The following is a 25,316-nucleotide window of genomic DNA, read 5'->3' on the forward strand; positions in this document are numbered from 1 at the left end:
ACCCAGAGGCAAGACGGTGGTGCGCATTGTTTGTAGATCTACATAAATTACGCAGGTCGTTTGACCGCTGTTCGTTGGTTGTAGGAGAAACAACCACTTTTTCTCACTACTGCCACCTACAGGTTAAACATATAACATACACTGTGACATTGTATCCCTTTAAAGGGGCTCAAATAAGAACACACAATTTTTTTAATGAAGAATAATTTGTGTAAAGATTAAATATTTTTCTTCTCACTAGACCAACGACTTCAAATCAAACACCCAGTCCGCTGAAGTACAGTGTGTATGTTCGCCAGAGTGATAGCTCCGTGCTCCGGTTGGTTCCTGTACACACAACAAACGAACTACGCTCTCCGGCTGGTGACGCAAATTTCCCGCCCTCACTTCTGCCATCCTGTGTGTGCCGAAAGTCAACAAAATACTGTTTTCACAGAGACTTTACTTTGATATATTTTATATTCTTCAGTATCAGTGGCTAACGATGCCTTCCACACACGACTGGATAAACAACCCTCTCGGTGTTGTTGAAGGGATGTTTGGTAAGAGACGCACCGGAACTTCACTCCTTGACAGCTAACGTTAACGCGTGAACCTAGCTAGTTAGCTATGTGGCTAACTACCACGCTAACGCGCATGCTAACAGATGTATGCGGTTCCTATCCTTCAGAAACGGCAAATATATTAATGTGTGGGTTGTGACTGCTAACGCCGCTGTGCTGCAGCTTTTACCGGCAGTGTTTTACTTAGAGAATGTGCTGAGTGTGCTGTTTTATCTGAGGACCTGTGTGCACACAGCCAAATTGAAAACCAACAACATGAGGCGTTCACGGGTCCTTTAAGAATCCTAAAGTTGTCTTAACTTCTGTGAGTGCACTGAATTGGTTTGGATACAGACATTTTTAGTACTTGAGTCAGAAGTTTTGTAATTTGGTACTATGTCTTTGTCATAATATGAGTGATTTTCAGTTTAGCTCCTTTAATTCGCTAGTAAAAAGAGCTGGTACCTAACTCTGATCATTAATTTAAAATATATTCTTCCACCTTCTGAAGCAAGTAGTAATTTTTGAAGTAGTTGAAGTATTTTTGAAGTTATATATGTCCTGGAAAAGTCATCAATGTGATGTATTTTCACTCTTAAATACAGTGGACAATACAGATATGCATTTGTATGATAGTGGGTTACAGGGTCAAATGGATGTAAGTTTTAATTCCTTTCTAAGTTGTATGTACACCGAACAGCCAAAACATAAACACCACTGGCGCAATATTGATCATATTAGTACAAGCCAATGTTCTGCCTGGAAACCTTGGATCCTGGCATTCATGTGGATGCCACCTGACATGCTCCACCCACCCAAACACTGTTGCAGACCAAGTCACCCTCCTCATGGCAGTGGCTCCCCCAGCAGGATAATGCACCATGCCAAAATGCAAAAACTGTTAAGGTATGGCCAGAGGAATGTGACAAACACCTCACAGTGTTGACATACCTGTTAAATTCCCCAGATCCTAATCTGATTGAGGATTTATGAGATGATGTTCTGATACCCCAGAGGTACCCCCAGTTCATGGTGGGGACTCCTTGGATCAGACTCTGACTTGTCGAGGCATGGACACAGGACCTCTTGTGGGTGTCCTGTGATTTCTGGCACTGGGGTGTTGGCAGCTGATCCTTTGAGTCCAGTGGGTTATGAGGTGGGGTACCAGCATGTCCCACAGATGCTCAATCAGATTGAGATCTGAGAAATTTGAAGGCCAGGTTGACGCTTTACGTTCTTTGCCATGTTCCTCTGGTCTTTCCTGAGCAGATTTTGCAGTGTGGTATGGTATGTTGTTCTGCTGGCAGGCCACTGCCATCAGCGTGTGCTGTTGTCAAGAGGGGGTGTACTTGGTCTGTAATGGTGTTTTATTAGGTGGAGTGTATCAGGTGGCATCCACATGAATACGTGAATGCTGGGACCCAAGGTTTTCCATATAGATTGTTGCATTGTAACAAGATAATCAAAGTTATTCACTTCATCTGTCAGTGATTTTGATGTTGTGGCTGATCTGTGTGTGATCTTTTATCTAATGCAAACCAAATACAACATAACTAATGGGATTCTCAAAGCCAACATTTTCTGTAATTATAATGACCAATTTATTATTCTCCTACTGTAAATGATAAATAACATTACGCTCTTGTTGATTATTTTAGCTGCTTCCCAGAACAATCCTAGCTCTGGATGGGAAGCCAAGGCGGTTGAATTCTTTAAAGATCATCTGAAAGAGAAGGACGCTCATACCTGGGTAATGCAGCTCTCGGATCCTTTTTTTAATTTCAGCAGAGATGGAAAAGATGTCTGTAAATGTCGATGTCACACCCAGTTTCAGCACTTGCAAATGATAACCACCTTCATTTTGGTGCAGGTCCCATCTTTGAACGATGTCCCTCTGCACTACCTGAAGCCCAACAGCCTGGTGAAGTTTCGTTGCTTAATCCAAGACATGTTTGATCCTGAGTTCTACATGGGAGTGTATGAGACTGTTGATCCATCTACAAAGGCTAAAGTAAGCTCTTTCTCATCCTCTCCTGTGCAGCTTATCATATAAGCACAGCCCTCCTGTGTGTGCAGTGCATGTTTTTGCATTGATAATGTGTTCAGTGTCATCATCTTGTTCTACTGTCTGACTGTCTCCAGGTGTTGCGATGTGGGAAGTACAAAGATGTGACAGAATGTGGGGTAAGTCCCCCTCTACTAAATCACGTTAGAGATCCATAAATACCTTAATTCAGCTTCAGCTTTGCTAACAGTGACACATGTTTTATCTCCAGGTGGATTTTAACTCCAAAAACATTGTGACTGCAGAGAGACAGACTTTCTACTGTGTGCCAATCCCTGGAGAAAATCCCTGGGTGAAAGAGATATCCTCATCTTGTTCTCAATATGTGTGGAAATGCTCCTCAAACTGGATTTTTATTATGTGTTCTTTGTGGCATACAACTTGTGTTGAAGTATTTTTGAATACTGCTCCCTAGTTGTCCTTAATACTGTTGCACAGTTATGCTAGCTCCAGCCAAGCAAGAGTGGTTCCTTCCACCTCGTATGCACCGACTAGACAGAAACGCAGCTATGAGGAAGACGATGACATGGACGACATGGACACACAGCCGCAGAAGCAGAGGGAGCCGCATACTGGTATGTAGGGGTGTAACGGTACAGGAAGGTGAGGGTTCGGTTCATACCCCAGTTTATGAGTCATGGTTCAGTGTGAGTTCGACACAGTAAGGAAAAAAGGAATCCATAAGGATCAGTTTCTTGTCTTTTATTTTTAAAAGACAGAAGTGCAAGTGTCAGACATATTCCAGTATAAAAATAAGAAAGATTCCAAACACACAACAGGTTATAAAACAGAAAAGCAACTCTTATACTATGAAACTGATAATACATAAATTAATAAGAAAATAAAACTTGTGCTTTGAGAGGTGTGTTATAGTTAGTTCCATTTTTGCTATATTTAAACATGCAAAGCACCCAAATATTTATCGTCTCAGTAATCGGCACATCTCAACAATTCCATCAAATGTGCATTAGCATATTGGATATGTTTCCATTCACATCCCCTACAATGGTGGAGCACTGCCAACACAGACTCCTTGCTATATGCACAACTCTCTGTCCGTTGCCCTCGCAGCTGACCGGGAACCTGCAGGCGGGTCCAGTGTTTGATTTACACTCTTCATCATGTCACTGACTCAAAGCCAATCTGCTTGTTGTGCTAACCTCAGCATATGTTGCTAATAGCGTAAGGCTAACAGTTTCCAGGCAGTACTCGCGCTTGTGAACTTTGGTTCCACATTACGTGCATCAGTCTACATACCGTGTGTTCTTCGTGCACTGTACCATGACCTTTGTAATGTGACAGTTCAGTACAAAAACACCAACCGTTACAGCCCTGCTTGTTTGAGCTGCTGTTAAAGTGAATGTGGAGCAGAATGCCAAACAGAGGCATCATCCATTCAGTGTTTTACTACTGTCCGAAGTGTTTTAATAGACATGAGTCTTGTATTTTGCCTTGTTCCCATGACAGTTTGTATGCTAAAGGTGTAGATTATCACACACCTGAAATGTATTTGACATCATAGATTATCAAACCATTTTTGTCATAAATGCACACTGCTTGTTCTGTCGCTTCAGGTCCTCAAAGTCCCACAGAACAGCACGGCAATGGTGACTGTAAGCGTCAGGAGACAGAAGCTCCCTCTAGCCAGACGGCATCTGCCTCTCATCTCGACCTCAACTTCCCCCTACCAGGAGAGAAAGGGCCCTCCTGCCTAGTTAAGGTGTGTTATGTCTCTAACAGGGTTTTGGTACCTTTTCTCTAATCCCCTCATTTTCATTGCCTGCTGCTTGACAGATCTCTCGTCAAACATATGTTCCAAGAGTTGATTTCAGAGACTGTTCCTGGAAGACTTTCTGAGTGTAGAACAGAGGCTAAATAGTGTGTGTTGTTGGCAGGTGTATGAGGACTGGGACAGCTTTAAACTAAACGACGCACTAGAGGTCTTTGGGATCCTTTCTGTCAGCCCTGCTCTCAGCGCTCTGGCTGATGAGAAGTATGACACTTCATTCAGTTCAATTTCCCCCCTGCTGGTGATCAGTGTGCTTGTAGCTCATTCTTGGCGTGTCCTCACAGAGACGCCTCCTCGTCCCTCCTGGACCCCACGGAGTGTATGGAGACAGCAGAGGAGCAGAGAGTACACTGCCCGCCAGCCTCGCTCGTTCCCCGCCTCCACATGCTTTACGCCAGGCCACTGCCACACAACAACCCCCTGCTGCCCTCCGCCACCTTGGAGGACAACAGCGCCTGTAAGGACTAATAGAGTTTTCTTATTCCCCTGTGTGTGTGTGTGTGTGTGTGTGTGTGTGTGTGTGTGTGTGTGTGTGTTTGTATAAATGTAGATGCCAGTAGTCATGAATATTTCAACCTAATTTTTGAATAGAAGCCTACCACACTACATCAGTGCTGATATTTACAAGATAAAAACAGTTTCCAAACCCCGACTGATCCCCATCAGAGGAAATCTAGGAATATGTTTACTAAGCCTGCTGTGAATAACAGTCAGAAGGTCAACATATTGCACCACCACATTTATTACACACATGTAAGTGAGCCGAGGTGCAATTTATCTCATTTGCATAATGTGCTGCTAAGTAAGACCTGATGGCAGGTTGTTTTGGTACATGTTGAACATGTTACATTTGGAACTGCATGTGTGTTTTCATCCCACAAGAGGAAGAGTAAACATCAAAACTCCTCTGACTAGATTATTGTTGTAAACAGAAAATCAAATCTAACAGGCCTACATTATGAATATTATCAGTGATGCCTCTGCAAAAGCTTTGTCCTTTTTGTAGACAAACACATTTTGACTTTGAGTGCTTATAAAGTAAAATTAAAAATGTAAATTCCTTAAGAAAAAAAAAAAATCCCTACTGGTGCTTATTTCCTTGAGTTTACATATAAGGCCTTAAAATTAATCAAGCAGCTCTGCTACAAAAGATGAAAAAAAATCAGCTGAGTCAAAAATCATTATAAATCTAAATATTGAGCTCTGTCCTTATCGTGCTATGTACACTGTTTTGACGCTACACAACGCTATGTTAATGCACTGTGATGATACTTTTGTTATTTTTGAGTTCAATTTGAGTTCAACTCTTTACGTATAAAAAAGCAGATGTTAAATTAGGTGCTGAAATGATGCGTCAGCTAATCTACTATTCTGTCAATATGAAATTAATCAGTGATTTTAAAAAAATAAGTTAAAATGTTATTTATCAAGCAAATCTGCAAAACATTAGCTGATCCCAGCTTCTTAAATTCTTAAAACTCCCCTCTTCTCTCTGACTGTTGGTGCGATACAACAAGTAATAAAAAGAGTCACCTTTGGCGCTGAGAACTTTTGATTGGTGTCAGTGACACCCTATGGATGAAATGATTAATCGACGAATAGGAAAAGAAATCAGAAATAATGCAGTTAATAGGGATGTCAATTGATTTAAAACCTGAACTAATTAATTGCACAATTTGCTGTGATTATTTGTTATTTTTTCTTCTTAAAACTGTAGATTATAATAATGGATACTGAAATGTAGACACACAATTATTGTAGTGTCAACACACAGGAAGTATTTAATACAGTCACATTTTTTAACTTAAAGCGCATATTCTCTCCTGTTTTACTCACAGGTTGTGCAAACGTTTGCAGATTCAGTTCTTTATCAGTGAAGTGTGCTGTGATGCCCAAGTAGCTTTCATTACTCACAGACGTCAAATGATCCCTGTGAGAGCGTGATATCAGAATTCGCTGCCACATATTGATTTTCTATTTTTGGAACTGTGCTCCTCTCCCTCTCTCTTTCTCTCACTCACTCACACACACACACACACACACACACGCACACACGCACACAAGCACACAAAAACACAAACACACACAAACACATTGGGTGTGATCTTACACCCATAGCCCCAAAGTGCACTTTGGCACAACCCTTACTGTTCAGTTGGAGCACTGTTGGAATATATATATATATATATATATATATATATATATATATATATATATACACACACCGATCGGTTATACAGAGCACCACATTCTTGTGAATTCCTGTTTACATATATATATTCGTCACCTTTTTTTCAACCTACTTTAAATGAAAACAGCTGCGACGGCAGCAACAGAAGGTTTGCTTTCACCCACCTCTGCAGTGGCTGCTCCTCTAGTCTGATAAACCTCTGAATTGAGACAGGGGACACCAAAGTATTACAAAGAGACACACACAAAAAAGACATGGAAAGGATCTTGCGCTTGCACTTTGGATATTCACCAATGAATACCACACTGCTGTATTGTAGATCGGCGACGTCCTGTAGTTTCAGCAGGGTGTTTTGCTTTGAGGTGACATGTCAAAGACAAATTACTTCTGTTGTAACTAAATTCGGATTTGCAAATTATGCAAATTACTTTGTTTTTTTCAAAGATCCATCAGGCAGCTTTAGAAAACAACAGTTTTAGTCATGATGGTTCACTTTGGCAGCACATGTTGTTATGTTGGTCAGCCACCACAGAAAGTAAATAAAACGCAGCTGTGTAATTGCGTTAATTTTTTAAAAATGCATTCAATTTTTTCAAATTAATCACAAAAATGTACTCATTAATTTTGACAGCACTAGTTACAGCCTGACTCAGATTTATCTTTTTGTCCTGCCTTCTAGTGCTATCTGTGTGCCACACTGAATGCAGCTATTTTAAAAACCCAGTTTTAAACAAACAGACAACACACATCTTAGTTACAGTCACATTTTCATGTTGCCCTCCAGCTGTATATGGAAGCAGAAAAAAGGGGCCATTATGTGGAAGTTTATGTGTCTTGTAAAGCCGTCCAAGAAGAGGAATAATGCAGCGAATGTTTTCCCCCGTAAAGCTTTTAAAGCACACATTCCTGTAGTCGCCATAGGGACTTATTTTAACTCTTTGTGCTTCCTTCTCAGTTTTATCTTCGACCCTGAGTGAGATGGCTGCTGTCAGGGAAGAGCTGCTCACATACTTCACTCACATCCTTCTGGGAGATGCCCTGGCTGCTGAGTACCTTATTCTGCATCTCATTTCTAACGTGTAGGTGCAATCTGTAATGTTTAAGCAGAAACCTAACTGTATTTGTTTTGTGGCTTCTTGATAACAAAGCTTTTTAATTTTTTCAATGTGGTTTACCGTCTTGCAGGTACAGTAGACGGGATGTTCTCCCACTGGGCAAGTTCACCTTGAACCTGAGTGGCTGTCCTACTGTTGCCTCGTACACTGAACGCCTCTATCAGATCATCCAGCAGCTCGTGCCTTCTGTAAGTGAATTTAATCACTCCAAGCAAATGCGACTACTGCTAGGTTTATGCATGTTTGATTGAAATGAAAGACACTAAAAGGTTTTGTCCTCCCCCTGCAGTCGTACTATCTGGGCATGAGCCTCCAGAACATGAACCAGATGCGGTTTGTGCCAAAGAAGGACTACGTGGCCAACCGGCTAGTGAGTGGAGCCCTGCAGCTAGCCAGAAACACTTCTCTCTTCCTGGATGAAACCAAGCTGGAGCAGGGACAGCTGGACACAACAGGTGAGGCTTCCAGACACCAGGAGGGGACGACACTGAGAGGACAGTTAATACCCTCCCTGCAGGCTGTACACACCGTTAGTATGATTTGACTGACACTAACAAGGTTGGATCTTTTTCTGTGTGTGTGTTTGTTTTGGTTGTGTAGGTGTGCGTAATGTCACTGCCCTGGGGAACCTGATCTCGTGGCAGAAGGTTGATTATGACTTTAACTACCACCAGATGGAATTCCCCTGCAATATTAACGTGCTCATCGTGTCAGAGGGCCGCTCGCTGCTGCCGGTGAGGACAAAGAGGGATGAGGCGTGCAACCGCAGAACGAAAACTCACCCTTACCCACCACTGATTCCTCCCCTCCAACACCCCCCACCCTCCCAGGCCATGCCGGGGAGGGGTTAGGTTTCCTTCAGCCTCTCATGAGACAAGCCATGTCTGACGCTGGAGGTTGTTTCCAGCCGGCGTCACGCTGTCATCTCAGCTACCATTGGTTGGCCGCAGCCACCTCTCCAGCCAGCGGCTTTAGCTCGGGTCTCACTCGGTTGCGAACAGCCCGAGGAATGTGCTGTGTGCTATTCCTGTGTGTTGGTCTAATAGGTTGCCATGGCGGCAGCTGTGTGCCACAGGAACAATTCTGGGAGAGGCGTCAGGCTCGGCCATCTATTAGTCCTGCAGTGAAGGGCAGCCTGCTGTAAACAACTCCCAGGGTTGGTTAGAAGTCAGGAGTGCGTGGCTGTGTTTACATTGAACAATTATCGGCTGATGAGCAGCTGTAGGGGCAGGCTGATCAAGTGCTTCACGGTCAGCTCACCAAGGCTTTGCTCCTGTCTGGCGTGCTATTAAGTTCTGAAGATGTGCCAAACTAGGCGCACACACCACAGGCAGACCTTACTTTTGCATAGCAACACCACAAAAACTAGAGATGCATATGGCTTGTCTTTGTACAAAGTTCTTCTCCAGCACAGTGTCAATATTTCTCTTTCTCTGTAACTTCACAGTCAGACTGCCAGGTCCACCTACAGTCTCAGGTCACCCCACCCCACATGGAGGAGTATCTCAGCAGCATCCACATGCATCCGCAGGCCTCGTCACAGCTGAACAAGTTCAGAATGTACCTGAGCGTGGCTCGGCTGCTAGACTACAGCATCTCTGATGAAGTGACAAAGGTGAGACATGCTGTCATCTTCAGCCTGCGATGAGTTGCACATTAATGAATAAGTGACAAGGGGGCAACAACCATCTGGGGAAAGAGCACAAAATGACATCAGTATAACTTGGAACTAGTTGCTTGCAGTTTAGTTGTTCATCCGTGTACTTAGCAGCCCCGTGTGTATCTGTTTAATGACCAGACTGTTATCATCTGTGTGCATAATGGCCAAAATACATGGCGCACAGATGCGGCGCAGCATACCCCTGCAGAGAGCGTCCATTATAATGAAATTAAACAGCTACACTGACTACAGAAGCCATGCAGCCATTGTGCTGCTCATCTCTATTTTTACCCAGCTGATCTTTTTTTTTCCCTCTACACATGGCTACAAAGCCCTCTAACCGGTAAAAATACATACAACTCTAAAAATACAAGTACAGTCTGTTTTAATATGGTTAGCAAAGCAACTTTGTGGGTGTTTTTACATTTCACATTAAAATAAATCAATCAAATCAATGCATCATGTAGTGAAAACAATCCAGTTAATTATTCAGCACCAGTTAAAGGTCCAGTGTGGAGGATTTAGGGGGATATATTGGCAGAAATGGAATATAATACTGACAACTATTCCTTTATGAGTTTATCATCACCTCAAACAAGAATCTTTTTTTTTTCTTGTCTTTAGAATGAGCCGTTTATATCTGCAGTCAGCCATGTTGTTACTACAGTAGCCCAGAACGGAATCTGCAGAGTGTCTTTTAACTGCTTGTCCTTTTCTGTTGTCCTCAGTCAGTTGAGGATGACTTTGTAGACATGAGGAAGGACGACCCCCAGAGCATAACTGCCGAGGACCTCCACAGGATGCTCGTTGTGGCGAGGTGGGCTGTGATTAAGTTTATATAAGCTCCTTTACTTGGCATTTCTTTCTTTCATATCTGGTGAGAATAACAACAACAGCCTGTAAAGCCTTCTTTAAAAGGCAAAGTGTTAAACAAACACAACGAGCCGTTATGACCAACTACTGAAATGCCAGATATGACATAAGCAGGGTGACTATCACTTCATGGGTCAATGCAACCAAAATAAAAAAGTTGTTAAATACTTAAACTTAAGTGTTTGTCTCAAAGAGTGTCTTAGGAAACTAAAATGTTATCACAGTATTTCGAGAGGCTGACTGTGACTGTGTCTGCAGGTTGCTGTCTCTGAGCCTGGGACAGACCTCTCTGTCCAGAGACAGCTGGCTGAGAGCCAAACACATCGAGATGCTGCGGACGAGCCGGATGGAGCAGCACAAGTGTGTCAACGGCAACGAGCCATGATCACAGAGATAGAAAACAGATGGCCTTTGTTTTCCTTTTTGATACGTAATAAAAGTTTGTAATAAAGATGTTTTTCATATGTCATAGTTGACATTGTGTTCAACTTTTCTTTTTTTTTTTTTTTTTTACCAAACTAAGTTGCAGATAATATTTCTTGTAATGCTTTTTCTTCTTGAGCCAGTTTACATTCAGCTAACCAGCATATAAAGAGCAAACTGTTTAATATGCTGGCATGGAGACTTCCTGTTAATGGATTTGACAATAAACCTCATGCAAGACTTGTACACTCATATTTTTTATTCCAATGGAATATCTTCCTAGACAAAAAGTGTACAGTGCACTTTGTTATCAAGTAACACGCCCCAAAGAGGATAAGAATAAATAGGATACTTTAATATACAATACAATCTCAGTACACCGTGGAAAACAATGACAGTCAGTTGGTAAGGAGGAAAGACATGACCACAGACATTCAGATGAAACGGTGCTAATGCTGGAAAATGTGCTTAGACAGTGCAAATCAAATGCTTTAAGTCCTCGAGTCACATGATAACTTGTCATGGTCCTAATAGGAGGAGAGGACAACCACTGACGACAAATGAGGAGGTGGTTGCAAAAGCACTTGGTGTGAAAACTAAAGGAAAAGAGAAAAATCTCACCCAGCAAATACAGGATCAAATGTTAACTGCCAGCTTTTGCATATAAAAACCAGATACTCTAGCATTGTGGTCTCTATCAGGAATGTTGAGGATGACTGTTCCTTTAGCCTAACATAGCCAGAATAGGACAGAAAAAGTTTCTGCTCTGCTTGAGAACTGCTCCAGTGTTTGCAATCCTGCGGGAAGTTAAACAAAAAAAAAAACCACCTTTTACCCTCTGCATTAAAACTCTGCATTATAGCTATTACTTTAAAGCTTTGGCAGTACCACACACTATCAGCAGGTTCAATAACTTTATAATGTAGCACCCACAAAGCAGCCAAGGCTACAATCTCACTTAACACAAGAATAGTCAGACACAATATACAAGTATCCCACTCCTTATCTGCTGGTGAGCAAGCTGAATGCAGAAAACAAGCAAATATAACACAAAATATGAAACATGTGACTGTTGATCTTGGGATATTTCAGCACAAGGCAAACCAGATTATTATTATTTATCATAAACAGACACCCATATACAAAGCAGTGTGACAAAGAAGCCATTATAATTTCCTCTGGAGGTCATGTGGGACATTTTTTTACTGAATGACAACAACTGTAGAGTGTAACGGATGACTCATGAGACAAAACCTCACTTCTGGAGGTTAACGGAAAAATGTGTATAATATAACAACGTTTACAGCTTCATAGCACATAAATATAACCAGGGCTCTGAGGTGAGCACTCCTAAATACCAGCAGCAGCAGCAGCAGCAGCAGGGATGCTCGAACACACAAACGCACTCATAACTGTACAGTACATACACCCAACAATCTGCTTACATCTCCAAAACCTGCTCGTTTCCATGGAGAATGTATGTGCGCCACTGGATGAAATATCCCAAGATAAAGCTTGATGACATACAGTAACCCTGATAATGATCTTTTATACAGTACACCAAATGTAACATGTAAGGATGGACTTAAAAAGGTAGATTTTGCCATAAATACCTGATATACATAATCCCACTTCAATTCCCTGTTAAGGCAAATATGCTTTCAGTTTGGGGAGTGCATAAAGCGTCAGTGTGTCCTAATAATTGGATGGGTGCAATTGCATATATACCTACTATATGCTACTCTTCTGTTTTTGTCAAACATGCAACGTCAATGCACAACGCTGGCCGAGGACTCAGTTCAAACAAACCCTCAGATAATTAATGCAACCATTAGCAGAATAGTTGCTTTTACTCACATTTCTCTATCAAAAACAACTCCAACCAGTAGTTTTCTGGTTGTTCCTGGTTAGCAATGACGGTACTGGGCCTTATTTTCAAAATATAATGCTCATACCTCTTTGAACGTATTAACATGCCACCCTGCCATCGATACAAAAAGCTCAAGGGAAGGCTCTACTCAGGGAACAGATAAACATACAATACTCACTGTACATATCAACAACCAGGAAACTCTTACCAAGGTCTTGTGTAGTCATTATTTCTCTAACAGTATATCTTCTAAGTTACACTTGACAACATTGATATTACATAGGATAGCTACGTACAGTATGTCGTCTGGCTAGATTCTCACAGCTATACAAAGGGTAATAGTTAACACAGAACTGTCCTTCTTCAGCAATCACAAAAAAGTATTTGGTCGGATTCTACAACAACTGTTACAAATTGAGGGTTATTACGAGGTCTATATCACAAATGCCAATACGTGACCTGCACATACAGGGTGACGTACAGTATATGATAAAGTCGAAGTTGGTCTTTCAACATACAGTTAATGTTTACCTGCCATGTCAAAATCAGTTACCATTAACCTCACATGCAAGCACTGCAGGTAAAGTAACATGTCAGACTTATAGTGACATGTTTACATGCACAAAAAAATGAGTTTAAAACATCTTGAAAACCTAAACACCCTCTCATGTATTGTCATTTGACACTTAAGGTAATAATAATGAGAATATACTTGGACTTTGATAAGAAAACTACTTAAAGAGAACAATTTACTTCAAGGGCTGCGCAATTAATCAAAATATTATCGAAATCGCAATATGGCCAAGTGCAATATCCGTATCACACGTGCTGCAATTTTTTTGATAAAGGTAAAAGGTGTCACAACATGCCATTATAAATGAAGCACTGTGGCGCTACAGAGATGCCTCGGCCTACAAATCATTTTCCAGACCCAAGGGAACATGCTTTTGTACAAACCTCAGCAAAAATCACATTAAATATTTTTTCTGTAAAAATGAAATGCAAAAATTACCATTCCCACTAAAATTGTGACTCATATTGCAAGAACAATATCTGTGAAAATACTCACAGTATGATTTGTTTCGCATATCGTGCAGTTGTACTTTAACAGTAGCAATATTTGTGGAGTGATTTATAATTTAAATGGACATACACTTATCTCAATCAAATGTACTGTGCTGTACTGAATATGGGTATTGTAACAGAGTCCCCAAACACATAAACATTGACCATATACCATTTTCGTGCTCAGCCTAGGTACTCAGTACTGGTATTCTAAGACATTTACATCAGAAATGTCATGGAATCTCCCCTTTTGCATTTTCTATAGTAAAGGAATATGACAGCAATTAATTTTTAAATACCTGACACTGTGCAATGCTGCATGGCAAAAGGCATATCTGCTAAAAGTCCCTCATGTCAAAAAACTGGACCGGACAGTAGGTGCTCTCTTGAGAATAAGGGAATCCATAATTATGTGCATGTAAACATGGTCACTGTCATATTGGGCTTAAATATATATGTCTAAGTTCTGTACAAGAGTCATCACTAACATGGGCAAGTTTAACTAAAGGGCAAATTTAGGAGCGTATTTCTTGGCCAAGTAGTGACGCTATGTGCAAGCTTTTGCTACTGCTACCATACAGGAAGTTTTTACACGACGTACGACTACAAAATCCTGCTACAAGGAAAGCACTAGATCTGAATGATCCTGGTCTGGCACTGTGTAAACATTGCCTTCAGCTCACTCTCTTGGGCTTCATTGACAGTATCTGGCTCCGGGCTCTTCTGTACCTTTGCCACAGCAAAGTTGATGCCCTGGGTAAGTCCCGCCTGGGTGAGGCTGGCTACCTGGACCATGGAGCTCTTGATCTTGGCAAAGGGGGACACCACTCTGCTGCCGTTGCTGTCGGCAGGTGACGGGCCGAGGCTCCCTTCCAGCTGTGAACCCAGACTCCTCTGAGAGCCTCCTGAGGCGGCAGAGCTGGGCTTCTGGACGGTGAGAAGGTTGGAAGTGGAGGTAGTGGAGTCGACATCTAGCTGGGACGGCCTGGGGAGCTGGGGCTCAGGCTGGTGCTCTGAGCTTGGCTGCTTGTCTGTGTCTGCTGGGGTCTTATTTTGCACAGGCACCACGGGGTTGAGAGGGGGGACAGCAGCTTGTGGCAGCTCTCCAAACACCTCCACAGGTTTGGTCTGCGCATCGTGGACAAATTGGTGGCAGTAGGCATCAATGGGAGTACCAAAGTCAATCAGAATGGCTTCTTCAGCCACTGAGGCAGCCCCTGGGGACTTGTCATCACTGACTTGAGATGGGCTTTCCTGCTTCCCATCACAGCCTGTGACCCGAATAACGGAGGGGATATTTAGCTCCACACTGCCAATAGACTGTGAGCGACTTCCCAGTCGAGGGTTTGATGCTACAATGCCACAGCTAGGCAGCACATAGTCCACATTTTCTAAAGAACCAGCACACGGGTGCTCTGGGTCAGAATTATAGGAGTCAGAATCATCAGAGATTTCAGAGTGCCCGTCACCGATATCTTTTAGGGCTCCTGTGCCAGGGTTATCTGATGTCTCCAAGCTGCTGTCTGACTTCCACAGGTTGACATGCATAGTTGGCTTTAGGAAATTGACTTTTACATCAGGCTTCGAGAAGTTGCCCAGCCTCCCAAGTGGCTTGAAGGGGCCAATGTTCACGTTCGTCTTGGTCTGTTTGACTTTCTGATTGAGGGAGGAGAATTTGTTGAGGAGGAAGCTTTTGCCCTGTGCCAGACCAGAACTACCCTGGACCTGGTCAGCAGGTCTGTTCTGGATGCCCATTATATCCTCATGAGGTTTACTCTGCCGCCTGTAACACAGATACAAAATAAGTACGCCACCCACAGCTCTTGTCATTGGTTAAAAGTTGAAGTACAATGGCTGCAAATGTTTATTTTCATTTCAATTAAATATGTAAAACAAAAACGAGACAGACACTAATGCTAATCATGTTAATGACAACAAGTTAGTACTCACCTCTCCAGCCTCTTTTCAACCACAACTAGGTCCAGTCCTGTGGCCTGTTTAGTTATGCGAAGCATCTCAGCTATGCATTGTAATGTGTCTGGAATATGTCACATTGTAAATTTCAATCAGTATTTGCAGAGTTTGATCTACATGTATCCTTTTCTGGCCATTTTAAGAACTGAAAGAATTATATCCTACCTTTTCCGTCATCCTCAGGATTTCGTGTTGCTGCTCTCAGCGTGTGAAAGTATCCACTCGTCTCTTCGCTCCTGTAGTGCAAACGCATACAGCAGAACTTTGGCTTCCCAAACAGTGTAGGCTCGGGACCTGAAAGAGAGAACACAACTTATAACTTCCATTTTTTAGTGATGTGCTTTCCTTGTATGAATCATGAGCACAGATATTGCTGAAAAGGTTACTGAGAAACTGTTAAGCACACTTTTAGGAAGTGTGGTGTGACTCAGTGAGTGCACGAGAACCCTCACTTCTCTTTTGAGTCTTAACGTCTTACCAATTTCGATCTTTTCCAAACCCTCCAAATTGAGGCGCTGGTACTGGTTGACTTTATCTGCTTCGTCATCATAGCTGCAACAAAACAAATGCAAACATAAATTAATAAATAAGAACAATTTCTACAAGAAAATGTGGGTACATTTTAAAGTCAGACTTACTAAGCAATGTAATAGGCTTTGTCAGACAGAAGCAGCAGCACATCCACGTCTTTGTTGGTTGCATCAACAAGGCTGGTGGGAAATGAGAAAACGGTGTCGTGAAAAGAGCACTTCCACAATTAATAGAAACTCAGTATAAATAGTACAAAAGGCAGGGCAGCTAGAAACTAACCTCATGTCACAATTGATGAGGGCCCACCCTCCATGAAACTTCTCATCATCAGGCAGCAGAAGCTGCATGTATGTCTGCAGCAGGAGGCTAACCTGCTCCTGCGCTCCCCTCTGGCTCTCTTTCTCCTTCTCTTCATGCTCCTTCTCCTTACTGAAAATGGAGTACAGGTCCTCTGTCACTGGCAGGCCCATCATTAGGTCTGCAGGGAGAGGCAGAGGATTCAGAAGAGTCAATTAGGGACAGACTTTTGGGACAAGCTGTGTATGAATACTTATATACAGCTATGATGTGCGTCTGTTTTCCGTACCAATGACCGCTTGTCTGTAAGCATCCCTAAAGCGGTTCAGATAGTAGCGGTTGGCTGAGTTCACACCATCCTTCATCACACCAGCCAGTTTCCTCTCCCCCGTCCTGGTGAAATCTCCCTAAAACCAATCACAGTTTGTTGAATACACTTTTGACTCGTGAGCCTCTGTGATTTTAGTCTCATTGAAGTTAAGAAAAAAAAACCTCAGTCCCTATTAATCATATGTCATGCTCTGTTAATTTATGACTCCTACTGTTAGAGAAATAGTGCGTCACAACAGCTTTGACTATCCATTGAAAACAAAAGATGGCACGCTTCACTACAATTTGTTTAAGCAAACAGAGATTCAGACGTGAACGTGTGTGCAAAGACAATTATGTTACCTTGAGCGCTGCTGTGCCAGCATACTGTCTGCTGATGGTGTCTCCGTTGTTGGCCCACATGATCTGATAAATCCTGTAGCATTTGAGAGGCAGAGGCTGCTCTGGAGGCATCACGCCCAGTTTCTTCAGCTGCAGGAACACAAGAGACATTTTTGTCTATGGGGATGCTCTTAAAAATGTGAGTACATGATGACGTCTCTCTTTCAATTTACATTTCATCAGTGGAGAAGGTCAGCCTTTATTTATTTAAATCAATTTACACTTATATTTGCTCATTAAATGTAATCCAAGATGAGTGGTGTAGCTGGATTTTACAGAAAGCTTAACATATTTTGGGAGAATAAACTGTGGTTGTGTTGGTGTGCACTCAAGATCTGTTCTGATATGTGTTCTGTACGAGCATCACAGATCTGACATTTGTGTGTGATCTGATGAGCAAATACATGCAGATGCCGGTAATCAGCTGTAAGCAAACTGCAAACAAACTAATAGAGACAAACATTCATTTTGCCAAGTGAATCTGGAGAATCATGCTCACACCTTTGGTAGAGCATTTTGCAATCCTAGTTTTAGAAAGCAGTCATAAAATAAGTAAGTGATGGTGACATTTGATGAGGATGAGCAAAGTTGTTTATGTGTATTATCCCAGAAAAACTATTTAATTATTGCTATTCCTTACATACTTGATGGGCACCCAGGAGAATGACATTTACTTAAATACACACTAAGGACTCTGAGCAATTTCATATGAAACAACATAACTTTGAGTCCAAAAGGTCACTGGTATTGGAAAAAATAAGTTACATTAAGAAAGCAGCACCTACAAGGTACAGCAGACCTACATAATAACAAATGTTAATTGCTGTGAGAAATGTAAGTTCATTTCTTTGCCTGGATCCGCACAAGAACTGATTCTCACCTGTTGTTCCATCACCACCCGCGCAATAGCAGCCTGGACCACGTTGGTCCTGTCAAGACAGTCCATACAGTTGACTCTAAAGATGCCCTCCTGCTTGCATATGACTCCGGCCTGATCCACCCTGACAGAGGAAGATACATTCACAGGATTACAATCTCACAGCCCAATAAAAACAGGATTACTAATATGCACTGCAGCCTACTAGTAGTTAATTGTTGTTTTCTATCAAAACAAAACATGCCCCTATGAAAACCTGGAATTAAAATTAGAAAATAATATGCATGACACTTACCAGGCCCACTTCATGTCAGTGATGATATCAGAGATAGCATCTGTCAGTATTTGCACATTCTCAAACTTCATACCTCGGCTGAGAAACAGGATACAAGAAGCATAAAGGGGAAGTAAATGCAGCGTGGTATAAAAAAAATTACTACATTCGTGAAAAAGTTGCTGAGGAAAGTGTTTTCTTTTACCAGTGCTCGTGAAAGTCAAATGAAACGTATGTGAGGTTTGGGTTGTTGTAAAGCAGGACTTGTCTCAGATATGCGTCGCCAATTATCTTCTCCCGTCCACTTTGATCCACTAAGTTAATGATGACCTGAAGAAGACAATAAAGAATGCTGTCATTTAGCCTTGTGTATAACAAATGGTCCCCTCTTAGCTTTTCCTGTGGAAACACACTGTGATGTTCAATGTTAGAGGAAGGAAACCGGTGCTTTTAGTGGCACCTTGGACATGGACAAGGTTGACTACATTTAAGTTTGCAGTTTTTAAAAAGCCAATAGTTTAGCTTTTCCAAATCTTATATAACAGGGCTGCTACATCCAAGCACCATCTTTCTCTCTGCACCTCAACAGCAACACCTTTGTTAACACAGTCTAAAAAACTACCACTACTACTTGCATGCAAGTAATCAATCACTATGCTAAGCACATATCCAAGCATACGCTCTGGCAAAGCAAACCCACCTGGGTCTTGTAGAGTTTAAGCTGTTCCTCAAAGTGAGCAGAAAAGTAAGACATTGTTTCTTTCTCCTCTGAAACAGAAAAATATGCATACAAATGATTTCACTATAACAGAATCTGTATGAAGACACCAATAAATCTAGTTAGCAAATGTTTACATCATTGTTACTTTGGAGACTGAATTGCTGTCTTCTTAAGAGAGTTTTTAATTCACCTACAGTTATATAAAAAAAATGGAAGTGCATGGCCCACTATACTCAAACAAAGCCTCTAAGAAACCCTCTTTACAGGACTGAATGCAAGATAACATATTTCTGCTGACCTTTCTCTAAGCGTGGCCGGGGATTGTAGCGGTACCCTGCCTGGCTCCAGAAGACAGGCACAGAGCCACGAGTCTGCACAAAGGATAGAGTGTGGCTGTGCACGTGGATCAACTGCTCTGTCTCCACATAGTTAGCCACATGGCCATCGGTATCCACTCCTCTGCGTTTGTACCGCATCCCTTTGGGAGAGAGGGAGAATACATCAACACTATTCAGGTTATTCATGACAGATCATGCTTCACTTGAAGAGTATAAAAACTAAATTGTCTGCCAGGTTATTCGAAGAAACCCTATTTGGAAATTGCAACAATGAGTCTTAATTACAAAACATATGCTATATATTTGGGCTGAATCAGAGTTCAGGCATGATCTTCCTCTGGGCCAAGCTGACAGTAAGCATAGCTCTACCTGCACGGTGACGGCTACGTCTGGAGATCAGGGCCACAGTGAACCGAGGATGTATGTCATCAACGCAGGTGATCTCCTGTGGTGGAGTCTCAGGGCTGCTCCTCTCGTCATCAGATGACTCGTTGTAATTCACCACCAGTTCCTCCACCTGTACAAAGCCCTGGATGACTGGTGTCACCCAGAAGTCCACCTCTGGCACCTGGAGCATTCAAAGAATTAAAAGTAACACAAGGACAAGAAGATTAACATGCTGTTTTTAGGTTGATAAGGAAGCACTTTACACCAAGTATCCCAAGTAGATAATCTTTCTTAACACAGAGCCGTTGACCTTTTATTCACCGAGTATTTTCATACTCTCCTGATAAAGCTCTGATAATTATCAGCACATGCAACCGTTGCTTACACAGCAAAGCCAGCTATGCTCACAGAGCTGACAACTGTAAAGAAAAACACTATGGCAGCAAATGTAAGTGAATCAAATGTGGAAGAAAATTGTATTTACTGAACTCTTAAATGAGAGAAATGGTAACTGTCCAACTTATTTCTGTGTGGAAGAAAAATTTACCTGAAGGTCAATAAGGTCTTGGATCATGTGTTTGTTCCAGAAGAAACGGTCATCCACCTTTCACAAAGAATAAATGTTACTGTCAATCACACATTCAAGGGTTTTTGCTGTATAAATATGTAAAATATAACAAGTTGTGAGATGTGTTCCTCTCCACACCTGCTTCCACAGGGGTAAGCCGGATTTATCCGAGTCTCCCTGGCGTTGCACACTGTTTGTCAGGTCGTAGGTCATGCTGTAGTAGAAGGAATCTGAGTCCATGAATATCTTGTACAGCTCATCCAGCAGCCGCCTCTCCAGACGCTCCTTCTCTTTGTTTTCTTTGACCTGGAAGGCAGGGGAATACTGGATTGGGTGTGTGGATAGAAAAGAGCGGTAAGTTGAAAAGCAAAGAAAACAAAATCCCTCAAGAACTTCACAGCCCTTAAAAGCCCCAAAGATAGGAAAAGCAGAGTGTCGGTCTGAGGATGACAGAAAACATTTTTTAAGAAGTGGACAACAAAAAAATACCTTTTTCTTGATCGGCACAGCTACATTAGATTTGATCTGGCTGAAGGTTTTCATCAAGAACTTTGAGTCGTCGGGAGACTGGGCCAGTTTCTCGGGTTTGTCGATTCCAAAGTGATGCTTTTTGCAAAGCTGCAAAAGAGGATCCTCTATCAAATGTATGCAAGTACATGCACATGGTGGTGATATTTATAAAGTTAAAGAAACTGTCAGTTTGGCGAGGATTTTATAACTGAATTTAATACCAACTTTAAATTCTTAAAACAGCAAATTAACAAAAAAAATGTTATTACTACCCAGCCAAAAACTGAAACACAAAACAATACAGTACTCTACGCAGTTCTCATTTTCATAAACAATCTAACAGCTACATTGATCTATAGGATTTCTAGGCACAATAGGGGTGGAATGATCATTCTGCAGTACAAGCACAATGTACAACAGGATGGGGTCTAAAAGCCTATCCAGCAACAATCCTCCTCCATATTTACTCACTTGAAAATATTCTGTCTCACCATCCATGAAGCTCCCCTGAAAGACTGAAATCTTAGCAATATTCAACTTCCTTTGTTATCTATTACAATGATCAAATGTATGCATCTAATTTTCACTCTAAATGTCTGGGTGAAAATAAAAACATCTTTTAATAATAGTAATAATAATATTAAGTCACAACTCATTTTGCAGCACTGTCAGCCCATCAGAGATGAATCATACGGTGACGCATACAGGGTATTTTTGGGCACATAAAATAACAATTTAGGGTCCTCACAAGCACTGTTAGAATCATCGTCAGGAGAGCTGGGTGCAATAATTAAAAACACAAGTACATGAACGCCGCTGCTCACATCTCATTACAGCATCAGTGTACACACCTCCAGCTCAAGCTCCTGAGGCTCTTCATCAGACAGAGGAATGACAGCTATCTTGGTAATCTTGTAGACTTTGTGGTTGCCTGGTAGATTGCCTACCAGTGCTTTCTGACGGATTAATACAAGGCCCAGAGGAAGGTCTGCCAAGAGGAGAAAGAAGAAGGGGGAGTTGCGTCATGGGTGCAGAATTCTTCACATTCTGAAAGGTGTGAAGAAAGCAGCTGTACACCAGCCATTAACTGCAGATTTTTAATAAGGTAACACAAGACATCTGGTAAAGAAATACACAAACCATGTTAATCTACCTGAATTAGTTGAATCAGATATAACTGTTCATATATTTTCTTGTGGAGGGTGTAATCTCAGACTTTCTACCCTGAGGCCCACAGAGGCAAGCCATCAACAAAATCAGAATTATCATCAATTGAATCATCACTTTCAGCTCACTCCTCTTCATAACTACACACATCTCAAAGTACTTTAACACATTTTTTCACACATTTCATGGTGAGTAAGAAACATGCCTCGCACCGGATGATTTGGTAACTCAAGTGTCCACTGCACACAGATGGGAAATACTGGGAAGAATTTGTGTGCTCTGTGCAAAAGCAAAAAAACAGCTGAGGGTGACATTTTCATTCTCCACTTACCTGTGTGAAGCTGTATCTTTCCGATGACACCTTCTACCAAACCCAAACACACTGGATTCCAAGCTAACAACAGGTCTGTAGCTGAAATAGAAACATTAAGATGAAACATCACAACAGTGGTGTAGCAGGACTACTCAGCAAGATATGCTTGAGGCCAGATAAGCAGCCAGGGTCAAAAACTACACATGCTAGGATAGAGTCAGATAGGCCACTTTGTTTACTGAGGCCTCGGGTCATTGCTTGAAAGGTTTGAGCATGTGCACCTTTAGTGTCAGAAAAAGCTTAATAGTCACACGAAGAGCTTAACCACACAGAAAGTACCTCAAAACAGTTGTGGTTGGGTGATTTCCTGTTACCATACCAAAAGTTATATTTAATACCCAGTAAAACATGTGTAACCTTAAAGACTTGATCTAGAAATTGTAGCTGGGGTAAACGCTGCAACAACCCATAGATCCCACTAAATCTGTATCAGTGTTATACATCTGTCATTCTTCCTGCAGATTTGCATTAAAAGTACAGCTACACTAAAACAGTCTAGTGTTGAAAGTGCCTATTGAAGAAAAATATGATTTGATTGGAGACAAAAAGAACTAGCCTGTCTTCTTTTTTTAAAACAGCAGGTCAAGTCTTAGGTCAGTTATAGCAACGCACAGACTCAATAACTAAAAGAAAAACTGGAATGCCGAGCACTGGTGACGGATTAGACATCATAGGGGAGGAAATTGGAAAAGTGTGAGGGGTGTGGCTACGGGTGGAGTACACCAACTGTAGGCAGCCTCAGACAATGACTCTTCCTGTTCCACCAGCCAGAACATTTCATGTACAGGGGAACAGTCTGTAAAGCGCCCCACAGGAAAAGTCTCACAGGAACAAAACAAAATACAACAATGCTAACAAATAATACCACACTTTCACTCAGAAGGTGTAATATCATGGAAAGACTTCACTGTGAGCTTGAGAGTGGAGTGGAAACCCAGCGAGGAGTGGAAACCCTTTTTCCAATTAAATAATGAAAGAGTGGTGCAACTAAAAACCTGTTCAGGATGGCTGCACAGCCATACAACTTCAACTGACACAGAGCACATGCACTGCCTTCTGGTGACTAATGAAACTTCTCTTTTAGTTCAGCAGTTCTTCCACTTAAGCCGGGAATATGTAATTCCCACAGTCCACTGTGTTTCATTCAATATAAAATCATGGCTTTGTCACAGCTATGAGCTGCAGCAGCACTTCAGCAATGTGTCTAAGGTTTAATGCCAGGAGCTGCTTTACAAACTCCAGTAACATGCTGGTGTGAACCTGTATATATTGTAACTAACTACAATACACCATAATGGTATTGTAGTTTTCTAATAATTCACTTTACCAGCATAATACATACTTTAAGATGTCATAAGTGAAGCGTATCATATAAAAGGTGAATTTCTGTCTTCCCACCTCCTCACAGTGCTGTAATGTGTCTGTTTGTTCTACAGAAGAACTGAGGAGTCAAATTTACCCTTCAGTGTGTAACATAAGAAGCAAAGCAAGAACTTTGAAGTCTGTTTGGGGTGTTGGCACTCCCGGAATGAAAGCTAGGACGATGATTTAAAGACATAGGAATGGCGCATTCAATATTTTCCATCCTTCCTTTATAACGAACTACTTGTTTTCTTTGACGCAGCTGGCTAAATTAGAGCAGTTTGATTACATTTCTTTCAGATATTAATCGGTGACAATTAGGAGTAGGAGATTAGACTAAACCGCTGAGGTGTTTCAGAGACATGGTGACAAAACCATCAGTATCATAACGTTTGTCAACTCAAGGCAGGTCAAGAAATAGCGTTTATTTCACTCTTATAGCCAATAGATGTAGTTTCAGGTAAATGGCCGGCTGCAGCGAAGAAAGCTGTCATCCAGTACATACCAGGTCTGACGGTCATGGTCCCGTCTTTTCGGCTGCACCATAGAGCACGGTCTCCGCTCTGAAGAATGTACTCGTCTTTGGCTTGGAACAGCTCCATGTTGTCCCTTTTACGTTACACAAAACCGGTAACAAGCTGGCTCGGCAGCCAGGTACAGGCAATTATCAACTTCCACGTCTTGGAGGTTAACTGTAGCTAGCCAGAGAGCGACTGGCTAGCCACGGTTAGCTCGTTCCCCACAGGCTGGTGAGCTACGGCGGCTAGCTTACGTTACCTCGCGAGCTAGCGGCAGCAGCTGGATGCGTGTCGGATTTATTTATTCCGCTTCTACGCATACTGGTAATTAAATTCCCTTTCAACTGGAGAAGCAGCCCTTCCCACAGTCATGCTGGACAGAGTAAAGCCAAAGACACATCAATGAGTGAGACGGTGTCCCAGCAGCTGCTGCGTACAGTTCACAACGTAACCGACAGTTTCCTGCTCTAAACAATGGCACGTGATGTGTTCCGTCATCGCCGGCGTACAGGTACTGTACAGAGACACTGTTTACACAAGTCACTACAATGATTACTGTAATTATTAACTATGTGCTTAAGTGTTATTTTATTTTGAAGATTTCGTATGTTAACTGCACTTCCCATTCTCGTGAAAGTGAAAATTAAGAATATGAGGCTTTTTTTTAATTAAATCATGTCAGGGAAAGCACGTCACAGCTTCAGCATCCTTTGTTTCCTGACAGCAAATCTGGGGATGTTCATTTATCGAATATTCATAAAACAACCATCAAGCAAAAGTAATGAAGCCCCTTTCCTGATATTTAAATTTGGGATCATTTGTATAAAAAAAGCACAAACCACACCACTCACACATTTTCAGTGTCCCCACCCTCCTAGGAATAAGGCAGCAAAAATGTTCTCAGTTATGACTCAGTGGGGCTCTGAGGGAAAAGGCAGGAAGCAGCTGACCTCATACAGACATTAATCTTACCATTGAAAGCTCCTCAGTGGAAAACTAAGCCAGACAGCTGAAGACTGGGTCAGGGACACATCTTCAGATCCAAATGTGGAGCACACGCATACTCATACATTATTAAAATATGAATTATTTTGGCAGGGAGTAAACATACTTTA

The 25,316-nt window shown here is 41.8% G+C and overlaps 2 protein-coding genes across 3 annotated transcripts; one reads left to right on the forward strand and one right to left on the reverse strand.

The window, feature by feature from the left end:
- Window positions 1–73: 73 nt before the first annotated feature.
- LOC125903767 (minichromosome maintenance complex binding protein) lies at window positions 74–10,711 on the forward strand. Its single transcript, XM_049600900.1, has 16 exons — window positions 74–542; window positions 2,201–2,292; window positions 2,413–2,553; window positions 2,685–2,726; window positions 2,819–2,908; window positions 3,044–3,182; window positions 4,182–4,327; window positions 4,503–4,600; window positions 4,681–4,853; window positions 7,543–7,666; window positions 7,773–7,890; window positions 7,992–8,157; window positions 8,303–8,436; window positions 9,150–9,317; window positions 10,091–10,179; window positions 10,494–10,711. The coding sequence occupies exons 1-16, from the start codon at window positions 485–487 to the stop codon at window positions 10,618–10,620; spliced, it is 1,905 nt and encodes a 634-aa protein (XP_049456857.1). The 5' UTR covers window positions 74–484; the 3' UTR covers window positions 10,621–10,711.
- Window positions 10,712–10,724: 13 nt separating this feature from the next.
- On the reverse strand, window positions 10,725–24,695 carry inpp5f (inositol polyphosphate-5-phosphatase F). Of its 2 annotated transcripts, none has more exons than XM_049600897.1 (20): window positions 24,189–24,695; window positions 22,280–22,360; window positions 21,633–21,769; window positions 20,761–20,889; window positions 20,410–20,577; window positions 20,251–20,307; window positions 19,686–19,884; window positions 19,277–19,456; window positions 18,958–19,025; window positions 18,463–18,587; window positions 18,279–18,356; window positions 17,987–18,107; window positions 17,068–17,196; window positions 16,685–16,802; window positions 16,378–16,576; window positions 16,206–16,277; window positions 16,046–16,119; window positions 15,733–15,861; window positions 15,544–15,631; window positions 10,725–15,376 (listed from the first exon to the last, which is right to left on the reverse strand). In XM_049600897.1, exons 1-20 carry the CDS (start codon window positions 24,283–24,285, stop codon window positions 14,224–14,226), a joined length of 3,402 nt encoding a protein of 1,133 aa, XP_049456854.1. In that variant the 5' UTR covers window positions 24,286–24,695; the 3' UTR covers window positions 10,725–14,223. The 2 variants fall into 2 exon arrangements, with proteins under 2 accessions (XP_049456854.1, XP_049456853.1); XM_049600896.1 differs by having other exon boundaries at window positions 20,410–20,595.
- Between the last annotated feature and the right edge of the window lie 621 nt (window positions 24,696–25,316).

This window comes from Epinephelus fuscoguttatus, linkage group LG16, assembly GCF_011397635.1.
Source record: "Epinephelus fuscoguttatus linkage group LG16, E.fuscoguttatus.final_Chr_v1".
In the NCBI taxonomy this organism is placed as follows: domain Eukaryota; kingdom Metazoa; phylum Chordata; class Actinopteri; order Perciformes; family Serranidae; genus Epinephelus; species Epinephelus fuscoguttatus.